Genomic DNA, 14634 nt, shown 5'->3' on the forward strand with positions numbered 1-14634 from the left:
GGCATCTTTAGCTGTTTCTCAATCTGCATGAAAAAAAGTCAACCTTTTACCATTAAATTATGATGCTTTCTCTAGTTCTTGCTTTTAAATATTTCTTGTAAATATTTAAGACACATTGGTTGCAGCCTTTTGAGAAACTCTGAGGCCGAGTATTCAGCCAAGATATACCTGGGCTCCTGATCCACAGACACAGTGAGAAAATGCTTGTTGCTTTAAGCTGCAAAATTTGGGAGTAATTTGTTGCATGGCAATAAATAATATACAAGGGACACGTGATCCTCCCCACAGAGTCCAAGCTCAGCTGGGTATAGCACAGTGTAGCAGAAAGCATATGGATTTTTGAATCAGATAAACTGAGAATTCCACTTCTACTATATACTAAGTTATTTAACATTACTCAGTCTGTTTCCTCACCTGCCAAATGCAGATGACTATACCCACCTCTTAGAGGTGCTGAGCTTATGTGAGATAAAGTGAAATTTTCAGTATGTCTGGCATAAGTACATAAATGCAGTTTTCTTCCTTCCCTTCTCTTTAAAAAGCCATTTGGCCCATCATGCCCTTTGTGTATGTTGATCATACTTCCTAGGTAACATCAGGATATATCATGTAGTGATGGGATAGGATATTTGACGTGGAAAAGATCGGAATTCAGGACATCTAGTTGCCAAACCATTGTACCACTGACCCTTTGTTTTTTGGACAGGTATTAAAAACTACCCATGCTCAATACCTGGATTCTTTACCTCCACCCTTGTTAGGCCATTGTTGTGCATTACCACGAGTCAGACATTCCACGTCAATAGCAGTTGAGCTGTGTAGGACCTATTTTGCTGTCAACTCACAGGACTCCCTTCAAACTAAAGCCTTTACAACTTTTGTTGTTGCTGCTGAAAGTGAACGTGCAGATGTAATGTCGTCTCCCACTGCCCATGTCTGCTGTGGATGTCACCTGCAATGTGGGAGGAGGCCCGTGAGATTGGAGGGCAGCCTGGGAAGGCAGGATTAGGAGTTGGAAGAAGGGGCTGGAACTCCAACTCTCTTACCACTTAGCTATAGGTTCCTTGGCAGTCATTTTCTATTTTTTCCCCCACTTGTAAACTGGGGGTGAGAATACCTCCCTGGCATCACTTTGCATGATATTGAGTATTTGGGGAAGCATTTGGAAATTAGTAGGACTCAATACATTTTAAAAAAATGAGGGGTCAATGGGTGGGCTGGCTGGACACCGATGTTTATTGGTACTCAAAGTGTGGTCCAGTGACCAGAGCATTTTGGTATATACATACATAATGAGTGCCATGCACACTGTCTGGGGGATGGTCACGCTTGAAGCGCTAACTCGAAGGGGGGGGAGGGAAGGGCAATATATGTAAACTTAGCATTTGTACCCCCATAATATGCTGAAATAAAAAAAAATTAAGAATCTTGAGTGCTACCCATCCTAGACCTACTGAATCAGAACCTGTATTTCTACAAGATCCCCAGTGATTGAGAGCCTGAGAGGATCTGAAATTCTGCATTTCTAACAAGCTCCCCTTGAGTTGTAGTAACAGATGAGAAGCTGTGAAGAGGTGGGATGCTGATGACAGACTGACAGAGATGGCTTTGCAAAGGTTTGCTGCACCCAGGTAAGAGTGACTTCCTCTTGGCATGAAATTAGGCTCCGATGAGGACTTGCTCTAGCACAGACAGGCCAGACCACTAATCTGAATAAATAAGCATCAATTTTATTGAATCATGAATAATTTAAGACTGGTACAATCATCAGCTTTATTCTCTATGACATGGGGCATGATGTCCAGCAGATCATTGGCAAATCCAAAAACCTCATGACAGATGAAAATTAAATAGGGAGGGTGGGAAGGAGGAGGGGGGAGGGAGGATGGAAACATACCGTACACAAAATACTCAATTCCTAGTTTTCTCTTTAAAAATGGCTAGAAAAAATTCATCAAAATGCAGCACTTTAATCAATTATTTACAATTTCTATGTTACAATGAAAAAATGTACATCTTATAGAACATATTTCATAAACCGCTCCACCGGAAACAACTAGATCAAAACAGCAAACCTTCCATGGAATATCCACAAAGTTGGATTATTTTTTCCTTTTGAAGTAGAATCGCCACAAATTTGAATACACGGAATTTTGAAGTTCAAGAATTAATAAAATAAGAAAGTCCCCAAGGTACAGCAAAGGTCTAGGCAAGTCTTGTTCTTTGTCCCACCCCACCCCCAACCAACCTAAAATTAAAAGGTATTCCCATCTCATGTATGGCCTGGATAATTCTTGGCAGTTTGGGAAGAAAATGTTTGGCTTCCATCGTTAACTCAACATAAATGTTGCATAGAATTTCATACATTTCAAAATTAGCCTAACTGTAGAAAAAGGCAAAATGGAAGCATTTCAGACAAAGCCCTAAGTGAGTACAAAGTCACTTTGTCAAACGTGAGTGACACTAACGTAAAAACATGACCAAAGTAAGAAATGTGCATATTAGACAACCCTGCTTCCCGAAACTTTAGGAAGGACACTGAGTGGTGAGTCTCACGAGGGCTACACTACTTGAAATCACCGTTCACCAACCAGGCTGTGCCAGGTACCGAGGTCTTGGTTCTGAGCCTGGACCCAGTGGGAGGGAAGTCCGTGGGAGAGGGGAGAAGAGAGGATGCCATGGAAAAAATACAAGAGGTTTCAAACGATCTTGGCAGGTGTCTACTCACAAGGTGACTGGGAAAAACTGCCCACGAGGAGTCGTCAATGTCACCTCCTCTCAAATTCACAGTACTAGAGCGTAAGGTCATTGCTGGGAGACAAATTGACAAGGGCCACCCTTCAGGTTTCTCAGAAGTCTCAGGGTTTGGCCCTGGTCGCAGGCTAAATATATGGTTTAAACATTTTATTATTAAAAACAAAACCAGAACAAGACACACTCACACCCAGATGACTAATGAAGGCTAAGCAGAATAGTCTGAGTTTACTGAGATGAAAGTGGGGATAGTGTGGAAAGGTTTTCCATTCGCCAGTTAGGGGGACACATCTCCCCCTTCCTTGTGAAGAAGAGGGACATGGTGCCATCCAATGTGACATGAGCAGTTTCGGGTCAAGCTCTTATGGTAAGAAAACAAGGGGAAAAAATGCCAAGAGACAAACCTTCAGAAATAGAAATGCAAAAAGATGGAATAAAAACCCTGAAAAAACAGAGACACCCTCACTGGGGTCCGATAAAGATTCTCTTTATACAACAGAAATGAACAACTCAAAAGATTTACCATATTTTTAAAGAAAATACCAGTATGTTGAAAGCACAGCAGACTGGGTTTCTCTTAGGGCAAGTGCCAGCAGTACCGTGTAGGCTAGTAGGAACTTTTGCCTTTTCCTGCAGGAGAAAGATCATCGTCCAGTCAGGTTGTTAGTTGGAGACTGATAAGAACCTGAAAATGGATATTTGTTTTCTTTTTCTTTTTCCCATGGTCACGCACCCAACACCGATGAGTCTCTTGGATGAGAAAAGTCACAGCAACTTGAGTTCTGCTAATGAGTAGATGACTTTTTAGCCCTGTTTGTTTCGATGGGGAAAACAAAAACAAAAACAACAAAAAAAGGAAAACTAACCTCAGGCAGGCACGACACTCATGTACATGAACACGGTTAGTACAAAACCAGTAAGGCATCACTTTGGGAAGGTCAGCACCAAAGAGGTCAGGCAAGGCTCGTCCAGATGGGGCTTCTGGGGGTGGGGGGTGGGGTGGGGAGCAGCCACCCCACCCCTGCTGAGCTGCGTCACGTTGGTTCTGAGGAAAGTGCAAGTCTGTTGTGAGGTGACCTCGCCACCCACCTGGAGTCGGGGCTGGGACGCCTGAGGAGGGGTCGGCGTGTCTGCTCAACCCTCAAGGACGAGGAGGAAAGGCAAGGTCCATGGCTCACCCACATGTGGAGGACGGGGCCCTCACCCTGGTGAAGGACACGAATACCCCCAGCCCCGGCAGCAGGAGGCGAGTGTGTAGGGCTGTGAGGATGGACAACTGAAAACCAAAACGGAGCAGGACCAAACCAAAACTCAGCTCCTGTGGTTCTTGCTTTCGCCAAAGGATTGATTCTGACCGAGGGTGGTGGAAGGAGAAAAATCTTCCAAAAAAAAAAAAAACAAAAAACTATCAATGCATCAGAAAGAGAGAAGAAACTCAACCTCATTGTAAAGGGATAATCAGTTCTCCAAAGTAGAACAATTCTCACTATACACAGTGTTTGCAGAAAAAACACCTGATTCCTTTCTGTATAATAAGGGAAGAGATACATGCTGTTCTGCTTTGCTAGCCACACCCACGCGCTCACGCTCGCTCTGCTCACGCGCGCTCACGGGTCCACTGGGGGCGGACGGGCCTGAAGGGGCGTTCGAATTAGCACAGGCAAAAATACCTCTCGGGTAAGGAGAGCACCATGTAAGAAAACACTAAAGCACGATTTGTTTGCTCCTCAGGTTTCCCTGTGTCGCAGCTCTGTGGTGTGTGGAGTGGGACCAAGGCCGGCGCCGTGGTTAGCACCAGTTCCCTCTGCGGCCGCGAGGGCGGGTTGGCGAGGCTGGGAGACCCGGCCGGGTCCGCGTGAGGGGAAGCCGAGCCGTCTGCGTCTCCAACGTGGCTCCAGTCTCTCCCGTCACTGGGCGGCTCGTGGTGGCAGGGTGCCGTTTGGTTTCAGAGCTTCATGTGGGTTCTATTTTTAAAATTTTTTTTTCCTTTTCATTTCAACGGTGATGATCCTTTCCCGAGAAGTATCTTCAGTGTCTTAGGGAGGTCACAGCAACAAGGCAAAAAAAAAAAAAAAAATACCAATAATTAAAAGTAAAACAGAAGGTAGTGCAGTTCTCACTGTGGGGACGCGGTCCCCAGGCGGCTGGCCCGGGACGCCCGCACCCAGGTCGAGGCTGGAGGACGAGGGGTCTTGGTATTCCTGCAGCGCTGAGGCTGCGGCGGCCGGGGGCTGGCTCAGGAAGTCATCTTCAGCGTGGCGTGGCGGGTGCGGGGGGAGGGGCAGGCTCTGCGGCCGGGCTCCTGTCACAGAGTGGACTCCAGGGACGAGTCCAGGATGTCGTCGTGGTGGCTGTTGCTGTTGGAGTCGCTGTCGTAGCTCTGGGGGCTGGAGTAGTTGGCCGCCTCCTGCAGCCTCATCAGCATGTTCATCTGGGGGAAGAGTGAGGCGGCGTGAGCAGCTCGCAGTCTCGCCAGCCACCCACCCTGGCCTCTGCGATGCTAGTGCCACCTCCTGCAGGCTCGCCTGGGATTGCAGCCCAGCACGGAGGCAACGCACACGAGCAAGGGCCAGGCTTCCAGGGTTCAAACCCCGGCTCCACCACTTACTAGCTGCACGAACTTGGGACAACTTACTTAACCTCTTTGTGCTGCTTTTTTCTTTCCCTTTTTTTTTTTTTGATCATATTTCATTGTAACCTTGATCTCTTGGGCTCAAGTGATCCTCCCACCTCAGCCTCCAGAGGTGCTTGTTTCGTTATTGGTCAAATGTGAATAACAGGACCTGTCCTGCAATGTTATGGTGTGGATTACGTTAATATATGCAGAGCATGGAAAACCAAACAGGAAGCTCTCTATGAATATGATACTTTTTAACTTGGGAGGGGCACACCTTACCCCAGCACAGCCCAGACACTGGCCAAGCAGCCCTGCTGCTGGACACTGTGGCAGCACTGCTGGCAACAAAAGCACCCTCCTCCTGCCTTCAGTGAGCATTGAGCCCATCGTGCCCCTGGCTCCAGGGGAGGTCACAGTGGAGCCAACTGGGCTCCAGGTTCCTGCCAGAGCTGCGGGGGTGAGGGAGAGCACCAGGTACATGCGGTGTGTGGAGGGGCCTGGGCTACCATTCAGGGCCCTTTGGGCAAGCTGCCTAAAGTCTCTGAGCCATCAGTTCCCCATCTGTAGAACAGGGAGAACAGCAGCACCTATCTTATAGGGAATAAAATGACATCATGTGTATTATTAAACACTTACAAGAGGGGCTGGCCTGGCACATGGTAAGTACTTAATAAATGTGATGTTATCATCATCTAAGTTAAAGAGTCTAGAGACAGTGTTCTTTCCTGGTTTACATTCTATTGGTTGTCTGCTTGGGAGTGGGGAAGGGGAACTAAAAATTACTTTTACTTAAAACCATAAATTGTGTGTATTTTATATTTTACATAGCAAGGACGTTAGGAGGATAGAGTCTCTGAGCTACAGCCAGGTGTGCTGCAGATGGGCACAGGATCCGGCTGCTTCCTGGCCAGCTGCACCTCAGCCTGCCTTGCAGCCCACCCAGATGAACCAGGCCACAAGAGCGCCCCCATCTGGTGTCTATCTGCACAGCCACAGCCAGGGGGAGATGGAGCTGAAGTACAATGGACAATCCTTGGCATTTGGGGTTATTTAGTCACTCATCAAACATTCCCAGACTACCCATAGTATATGGTTCCGGAACAAAAACAAGTCAGTCCTATTTCCATGAAGGTCTCAGTCTCATGAGGGAGTAAGATTAATTAAATATTAGAGCTAGTCAGACAGAACAGGACTTGGGAAAAATACCAAATGTCTAGGGGTTGGACGGAGAATTCTGTGTCACTGTTCTAAGAACCCTAGGTCTTACCTAAGCACCTCTGTGTCCAATCAGTGATACAGATATTATTGGCTAAGACTGTCTAAGGATGGGCTCACTATTCTTTCCTGTAGATATCCTAGATTCTATTTTTATGAAGGCAAGACTTCATGAGCTTGCCCCCACCTAAAATACCTCCATGACCGTGGCTTTCAGCAATGGCTAACATTAGAAAAGGCTGTGTTAAAGTACACTTCCTTCCTCTGTAAGACCACTGTTGTACTGCAAACTCGCACATGGCAACACAAACAATAAGTCCTTTAAAAGTATAGTTCCTGCCCAAATCCACAATAGGATCACAGTTATATCACACCAATCAGCAGGATGGCAGACACCCAAATCACCTATTATTTTTTTTAATCTAGTGAATCAATGAGCTGCTAGGGATAGAATAGTGAATCAGTTGTCTTTTAATCCTGCTACATCTCTTATGAATATTTTCTTTTGTTAGGTAATGTGAAAAATATTCTCTGTTGCATTTTTCTTTTTGTTATAGCTGCCAAGGAAGCTTGAGGCTAAATTTAAAGCATGATAATAGTTGTTTAACCATGGGAGATTTTGGTATATTTCCTTCTCATGGCTTTTGATTTGTTAGGTCTAATTTAGTGGTATGACTAAGTATGGGTCTTCTATTGGTAGAGAGTATTATATTTCCTTAGAAATGCTCTTGTTACTGGCCCAGGTGCTTCTTAAAGGAGTTGGAGACCAGCCTGAGCAAGAGCAAGACCCCATCTCTACTAAATACAAAAACATTAGCCAGGTATCATGGCATGTGCCCAAAGTCCTTGCTCCTTGAGAGGCTGAGGCAGGAGGATCACTTGAGTTCAGGAGTTTGAGATTGCAGTGAGATATGATGACGCCACTGTACTCTAGCCGGGGCAACAGAGCAAGACTCTGTCTCAAATGAAAAAAAAGAGGGCCTCTATTGATTTAGCAATGGCAGAGTAAATAAGCTTAAGCAGCATAAAGACTTCACTGGCTGTGGGATCTATATTCAGGCCCCCTTTGCCCTCTGTGAGTCCTTGAGTCCCTTCTGCCCTCAAAGTGCTCCCTGCCTGTACTGCTCATCATTTGGCTCGGGCTTCCGGTCCTTAGCGATCTCTTCCTCTGCTCAGTTATTAGTGGGAGAGATCAAAGGAGCAGAGAAATACTTGATAAAGGTGGCATCACAAAGCTGAGGGCAAGGAGTTGTGTAGAAACGCTAGGTATAGGAACATTAAGAAGGAAACTTAAATTTTTAATCTTTTACCTAATATCAGAAAAATTTCAGAGGGGTTAAAGGCTTTAGTGAAAAAGTAAAACCATGGAAGAAAATATTGACAAAAATAGCCCTAATCTTGGGGTGGACCCAGCCTTCTGAGGCAAGGCTGGGCTTAGTCGCCTGCGCATTCCCAAAGTGCCTTGCACCTGAAACACAGGAAGTGCCCAGCGAATGCCGAGCTGCCCTGGGAGCTGAGACTCACCAGCGGGTCTCCTTCAGCGTCACTGGGGGGCACCTGCTTGCTAGTCGACCCCTCCCGAGGCATGGAGTAGCCATCGAAGCCGACATCCTCGGGCCGCAGCTGCAGCAGGGGAGGCCACTCGTGCTGCTGTGGGGTGGCTGCCCATGGGTACGTGTCCATCACCCACTTGGCAGGATCCTCCCAGGGGGTGCGCCTTCCATAGAGCTGAAAACAGGCAAAGAAGGAACAGTCTGGAAGTGGGCCAAGACCTCTCTTGCAGCCCCAATTTTGGAGCTTTCTGAAAAAGTCCCTGCATTCAGCATTACGTCTCCCCTGATGGAGTAATTCCACTTCCGGAATGCTAGCCTAAGGAAGCCATCCAAGATGCAGACAGCTCAAGGTGCTAAGACCAGAGGCAGCAGGACCGAGTGGTCAAGAGCACAGGCTTTGGAGTCAGGCTACCTGGGTTCACGTCTCAGCTCTGCCACTGACTCCGTGTGACCCTAAACTCTGAGCCTTGGTGATCCAATTTGAAAAATTGGCTCTGGGGAAAAAAACAACCATCTGATTTGAAGCATTTGCCAATTTCCATGGTGTACATACTTTCACCATGGCCAATTTTAGACTATCACCAAGATGTCACTGAACATGGAGTTGGAAAGAGGTGCTCACAAGTCAGCCCTGGTACCCCATTGGGTGCACCCACCCAAGAATACCTCCCGCACAAACTGGGTGCGGGACATCAACACTGCAGGCAGGGCCGCAAATGGCCCTGGCTCAATAAAACCCCATTTCTTGAAGTGGGTCTCACTCTCAGAGCCCCTCTGTAGACTCACTGGTCCCTTTCAAAATGGCTAATTGCTAACAGAGCTTGCATGTTGGTAGTGGAATTATGAGTGCTTTTCCTCTGTCACGTATTTCTCAAAATTGTCCACAGTAACTAATTGGCTCTTAAAACAGTAAACTGTGTTATCACTTAATTTTATAATAAGACCAATACCACGCCTCTAAGCTCCTTTTCTTTCTTTCTTTCTTTTTCTATATAACTGTGAGGCCAAGCTCTTTTTATGAAGCCAAGGTATCCAATGATACAATGATTTTAGTGATCCTTACCGGCAACTTCAAGAAATACATACAGTCTTTAAAGAACAAAAACCTAGGCTAGGCCACCTCCCAAGGTAAGGCTTTCTATATTATGCAGCTATGTGTTGTCTTCTTATCTTTCCTCTTTAACAACATCTTACTGCTGTGTGCCAGGTACTGGGACAAGTGCTTCACAAATGTCTTGTTTAACCACCACGTGACTCTGAGAGGAAGTGTTATTACCCAGGATGTACTGATGAGGAGGGGCCCAGCGAGGAGGAGCTGGAATGGAACCCAAGGCTGTCCAATTCCACGGACCGTGGTGTGCTCCACGAGGCCCACGTGGCAGCACGTGCTCCCAGCCAGGGCAGTGTCACCTGTGGTTCTGAAGAGCATCCCTCTACAGGGGGCCGCAGGGTACAATGACCGGACGCTCCTGCGCCACACGCTGCGGTGGGCGCTACGCTGCAGACCTGGCTGCAGGCCCGTCTGCTCTCTCCAGCCTCCCAGGACCCCACAGTGCAGGGGGGACTCCGAACAAGGTGCCCACGGCAGAACAGAGCTGAGCTCTGAACCCGCAAAGTGACGTCTTTCTGAGTGGAAGAAGCTGGGGCCCCCTAGGCCCACCTGCTCATTTCCCAGATGGGGAAATCGAGGCCTAAAGAGCAGAGCCAGTTGTGAAAGGTCACAGAGTAGAGCCCAGGTCGAACCCAGGACCTCCTCACCCTTGTCTGGGCCTTTCCCCTCTCCACGCCTCCCTGGCTGACGCCACTTTGAACTACTCCGGGTTCGAGCCACGGCACTCAGACACACCTGAGGCAGCAAGACGCCGACCAGACTGTTCACTGGACGGCAGATGTCGGCCTGTGCCCGGCTCTCTGTCCACCCTCTCACAGTCGCCTGTGCCACCTCGGGCCTCTGGGTATGATTTCTGTCAGGGACGCTGGCCCCTGCCCCGTCCCAGCCTGGCCCACCTCTCTGCACAAGTGGTTGCCTTCTCCTCCACTCAAGACACGCAGCCTCCCACGACTGCACCCAGATGCCAGCACCTCTCCCGTCTGCGTGCTGGCCTGGCCTGTCGCTAAATGCTCCTTGGCCTGGGGCAGTAGTGAGTCTCAGACGGGGAATTCAGCCTGGCACTCCCAGTCCAGGAAGGGACGGAGTCTGTGTGCATGCGTGCCAGGGCAGAAGGGAACACAGAAGCCAGGTGAGGACAGCTGAAGAAGGCTCTCCCAGATTAGAAACACTCCTGCACTTCTTAGAAGCTTCTCCCTCCAAGAGCTTTCCCCGAGGCACTGGGCTGCCCTTCCCAAGCTAGACTTCGCCTGAGGCTGAGACAAACCCCACTCTGACAGCTACGGCTCTGTCTCCACCCCCAGCCCAAGGAGGAGACACTCGGGGCTGCAGAACCACAGGGCCCAGAACCCTCGCAGCTCGGCGAGTCCTTAGAGATTATGTGGCCCAGCGGTTTTCAAACATTTGCTCTTCATTCTTGACCCCATCTGAGTAGTCTGGGGAACTTTTAGGCTTCACAGAAAGTAGCCTACAAAAGTGCTCTTCTAGTCCAAACCTTTCAGTTTGCAGGTGGGGAACCTGAAGCCCAGAGATGGGAGGCTCAGGTCTCGGAACAGGCTGGCCAGTCTGGCCAATGGCCCCGTGCTCACCCCACTCCCTTCCCATTTCCTGCAGGCACCAGGCCTGCCCTGGGCATTAGACACTTTGGCAAGTGTTTCCAATGACAACTCCAAATGGGGAACAAGACTGAGAACCGAGTCATAAGACAAATGCACATTAGGCACATGCTAACATCATCTGCGAGAACAGAAAATATTTTTACAAGCCTCCCCACTTGCCACCGGACGTGTTCAAGTCCGGGTGATGAATGGCTGGGTAAGTACCGTGGCGAGCGAAGGAAACGTCATAAAGCTCCTTGGCTCCACGGCAGGGCCCCACGGGCAGCAGCAGAGACAGCTGGATGACAGACACGCAGGGCAGGACACGCACTTGCCCCAAGGCAGGGAAGGAACCTGGCAGCCCCACTGGGTCACGAAGAACGGGAACAGGACAACAGGGAGCCAGGACCTGGGCCATTGCGAGCCTTCTGACTCTGCAGGATGCATGGGGCCTCCGGGAGCACGTGTATATCACACGAGGACACGTCAAGGAACACATTCAGGAAGCTCCTCCAAGCACGTGCGCACACAAATACTAATCCTAGGACATCGGTGTCTAAACTTGCAAAGCTAACTGATGTCCACTAGGGGGCGACACCATACTTCCTCCAGGCATGGACTTGCCTGCCAAGTCCATACCACTGCGGACAGCCCTCCTTCCCAGCTCCCAGTGCGTGGCAGCCCTGTCAGAACCCAGTCTAGGGCCCCCACCTCTACTCAGCTTATAACCCTGGCCAAGAGATTACTTGCTCTGAACGGCAGTGCACTCACTTCACGGCCACCTGCCTGGGTTAGGGCAGGAGCAAGTGACCCTGCACTGCACGGCCCAGCACACAGCCCGCATGGACTCACAGTAACACCAGAGAGAGCTGGGGCTTTTAATTATTTTTTGAATTAAAAAATCGTTTTGTCAAAGGAAATCATAGGTAGAACTCCAACATATAAAATACTTCATTCCCTGGGCCACCCGAGGCTTCTCGGAGGAGTTATGTGGGGTCCTCAGACAGCCTGAAAATAACACAGGTAGCTGAAGAGTACTCTTGGGCTCCAACGCTTGTGCCATCCTACCTGCGAGCGGGCTTAGTGCTTGCTAAGGTGCAAGAATGGCTGCGGGCCTTGGTTTCCTCCTCTGGGAGATGCTCGCTGGGCTGTTACAACTAAATGAGGTCATGTGTGCCAGGCCCCTCGCACGGCGCCCGGCAAGTAGCAGGCCCTCAATAAATGTCAGTGAGCATTCCTTCAAAACCAAGGGCAGGAAGAACACAGCAGGCTTCCGCACGAATTAGCAGTTTCGATGAGGTCTCCTGGGCCCATCGGGATGATGAGGTCACAGGGCTGGCGTGGGGTGGCTTGCTTTGGAGCCACTTGGTAGGATGTGAACTCTGGCTGCCTCCCTCTGCTGCTCCACACTTGTAAAAGACTGTCCTTTAAATGACCTTGCGGCACAGGGAAGCAATGACTTTTGCTGCCTCGCACTGAACTGTGAGTCATGTCTCGTCCCTGCCCCAGATGGGCTGTCCCAAGTCCTTTCAACTTGTCGCCTCACTGGCTCTTAGGGGAAGGAAAGCCAATGCTCCTCTATGATAAACTCCACCCGCAAACACTCTGGGATGAGAAAGGGAATCTTTTCCCATCCAGCGGACCCCACCTTCACAGCCGTGCCCAGAAAGCTGCCTTCTAGGTTTAGGTCCAAAGGAGCAGGGCCTGGGCACCGCCAACTGTTGGTCACCACAAGCGACCTACTGATGTGCGGCTCAGTCCGGAGGCCGGACATGCTTCCCCCCTCCAGGTTATTCAGCAGAGCCTGCGAGTTTTCCAAGTGACTCTGACGTCACCCGCCTCCCTCACCAGAAGATGCATTTGGAGCAGAGGAAGCAAGTGGGAGGGGAAGGGCAAACAGCGCACCTCCTCTGCCTGCAATTCCTTCTGCTTCTCTCGAGAAGCTTGGGTTTCTCAGAGGTGCTGGGCCTAGCACAATCCCCGAAGCCACCAGTCGAGATTACAGGAGAGACAGGCTGCAAGCATGCAGCAGTGGGGGATGCGTCCACTGGCTCCCCAAAATAAGAGCGACTGGGTGGCTGTTTGGGTTTGTGGTATAACAAACCCAACTGATCAGAAATTAAATTATGATCACGTTATCCAGGCCTGCAACTTTATCTACCTAGGGAGATTCTACTGCAAAGATCTAATCGTTCATGCCTTCTTTTATGAAAGCAACGTTGAATAAGAGCACAGATAACTCATGAGGTTGGGCCGGCCAGAGACTGCCTAATTTCATACTTCTCTCCGCCGTCACAATACACGTGTATTTCAACAAAGTGGTTTGAATCTGTAGCGTCAGCGTTCCAGCTCAATGTCACGCCAGTCACAAGAGGCACAATACCCTTCTTTTCAGGTTCTTTTTGTCCTGAATGCCCCTGAAGACCATCACAGGTAAAAAGCAGTTGAATATTCCCATATTCAGCCAAATATGCAGAAATGACAAACACAGACCAAAGCAATTAACTTGTACCGCCACACACGTGTATGTGGTCTGCACCGCCCCGCACCCTCTGCAGGCGCACGGCAGCATCTTGTGTCTCCCACTGCCCAGGACCGAGGAAACAGAGCTGCCCTTGGAAACCTGGCTGCAAATCTGGTTCCTGGATCATTCAGCTGTGCATGATGCCCGCTAACGACTCTAATTCTCCCTGTGAGTGCTGAGAGCCTACGGAACTCCTCCGGCCACCTCCAGGCACAGCAATAAAACCGTCCCAAGCTCCAGTTTAAGGGTAAGCTCCTAGTTAAACCCTGGGCTGAGTGAGAATTTGTGCTTTTTAACTGCTGCCAGGCAGGTGGGACTTGCAGCCCTGTGGACCCTAAAGTCACCTGTGAGGGGTCCTCATGTCAGGGAGTGAGTGTCATGGGAACTAAGAACCCGGAATTTGACCCAGAAGGCATGGGTTCAAATCCCAGACCCTTCAGGTTTTACTTCTATAACCTTAGGCATGTCACTTATTCTCTCTGAGCCTCAATTTTTCTCTCTTAAAAAAATGAAGACCAAAAAAATCTCTATCCAAGTCCCAGGACTAATCCAGAGCTTGAACCAAATAGCAGATGGGAGAACATTTTGTAAACTGTGAAGTGCTGCTACACAGATGTATGGCTCCAATTCTTGTGCACTTACTATGCCGAGCACTTAATGGCCATGATTTCATTTAATCCTTGCAACAGCTCTTTGTAGAGAATCTCAAGGGGGGCACTGAGGCACAGAGAGGCTAGGCGACTTGCCTGGGGTCACACAGCTGATAAGCGGCAGAGCCAGGATGTGTGGCCAAGTGTTCCTACACTGTACTAGACTGATGATCTGGGGGGTGAGGGACGGTCACCTCATGTCAGATTCCTGAAGGAGGAGATAAAGACTACTTATGTGGTCCCCGGAACAGGCCCCCTCAACTCTGAGGGAGCCAGCAGGTGCCTCTCACCTGGAGCCCTTCCCTGACGGCTTCTAGGAGATAGGGGATGATGGAGTAGTTCCACAGGTCAGTGAACCACACTCTCGAGCCGTCCACGTCGATGGGGCACGACAGGAAGAGCCGGGGGCCTGAGGAGCACAGTGAAAATGCGTCAGGGCCGAAGCCACGGCCCGAGCACCCCCAGGGGAGGGTGTCCTGGGCAATGGCAGGCAGACGGCAGACTGCACCTGCAGTGCGCTGTCCTGGCCGGGGCCCGAGCACAGCCCTCTGGGAAGCGAGCGCTCCAGAAGCGGCCCCTCCCCGCCAGCCTGCGCCGCCCTACCTGGCCCCCACC

The 14634-nt window shown here is 49.7% G+C and overlaps 1 protein-coding gene across 7 annotated transcripts in view; it reads right to left on the minus strand.

The window, feature by feature from the left end:
• Positions 1 to 1710: 1710 nt before the first annotated feature.
• NAV2 (neuron navigator 2) overlaps positions 1711 to 14634 on the minus strand; it is a 378822-nt gene continuing 365898 nt past the window's right edge. For 5 of the 7 annotated variants that reach the window (XM_012756702.3, XM_012756709.2, XM_012756706.3 and 2 more), the window contains 3 exons: positions 14310 to 14428; positions 8111 to 8314; positions 4754 to 5185 (listed from right to left, as the gene is read on the minus strand). In XM_012756702.3, coding sequence (XP_012612156.1) covers positions 5060 to 5185; positions 8111 to 8314; positions 14310 to 14428 — 449 coding nt within the window. In that variant the 3' untranslated portion in view covers positions 4754 to 5059. Of the gene's footprint in view, positions 5186 to 8110; positions 8315 to 14309; positions 14429 to 14634 lie in introns of all 7 variants that reach the window. The other 2 variants (XM_012756707.2, XM_012756722.3) reach the window with 1 other exon arrangement.

Source organism: Microcebus murinus, chromosome 4 (genome assembly GCF_040939455.1).
Source record: "Microcebus murinus isolate Inina chromosome 4, M.murinus_Inina_mat1.0, whole genome shotgun sequence".
In the NCBI taxonomy this organism is placed as follows: Eukaryota; Metazoa; Chordata; class Mammalia; order Primates; family Cheirogaleidae; genus Microcebus; species Microcebus murinus.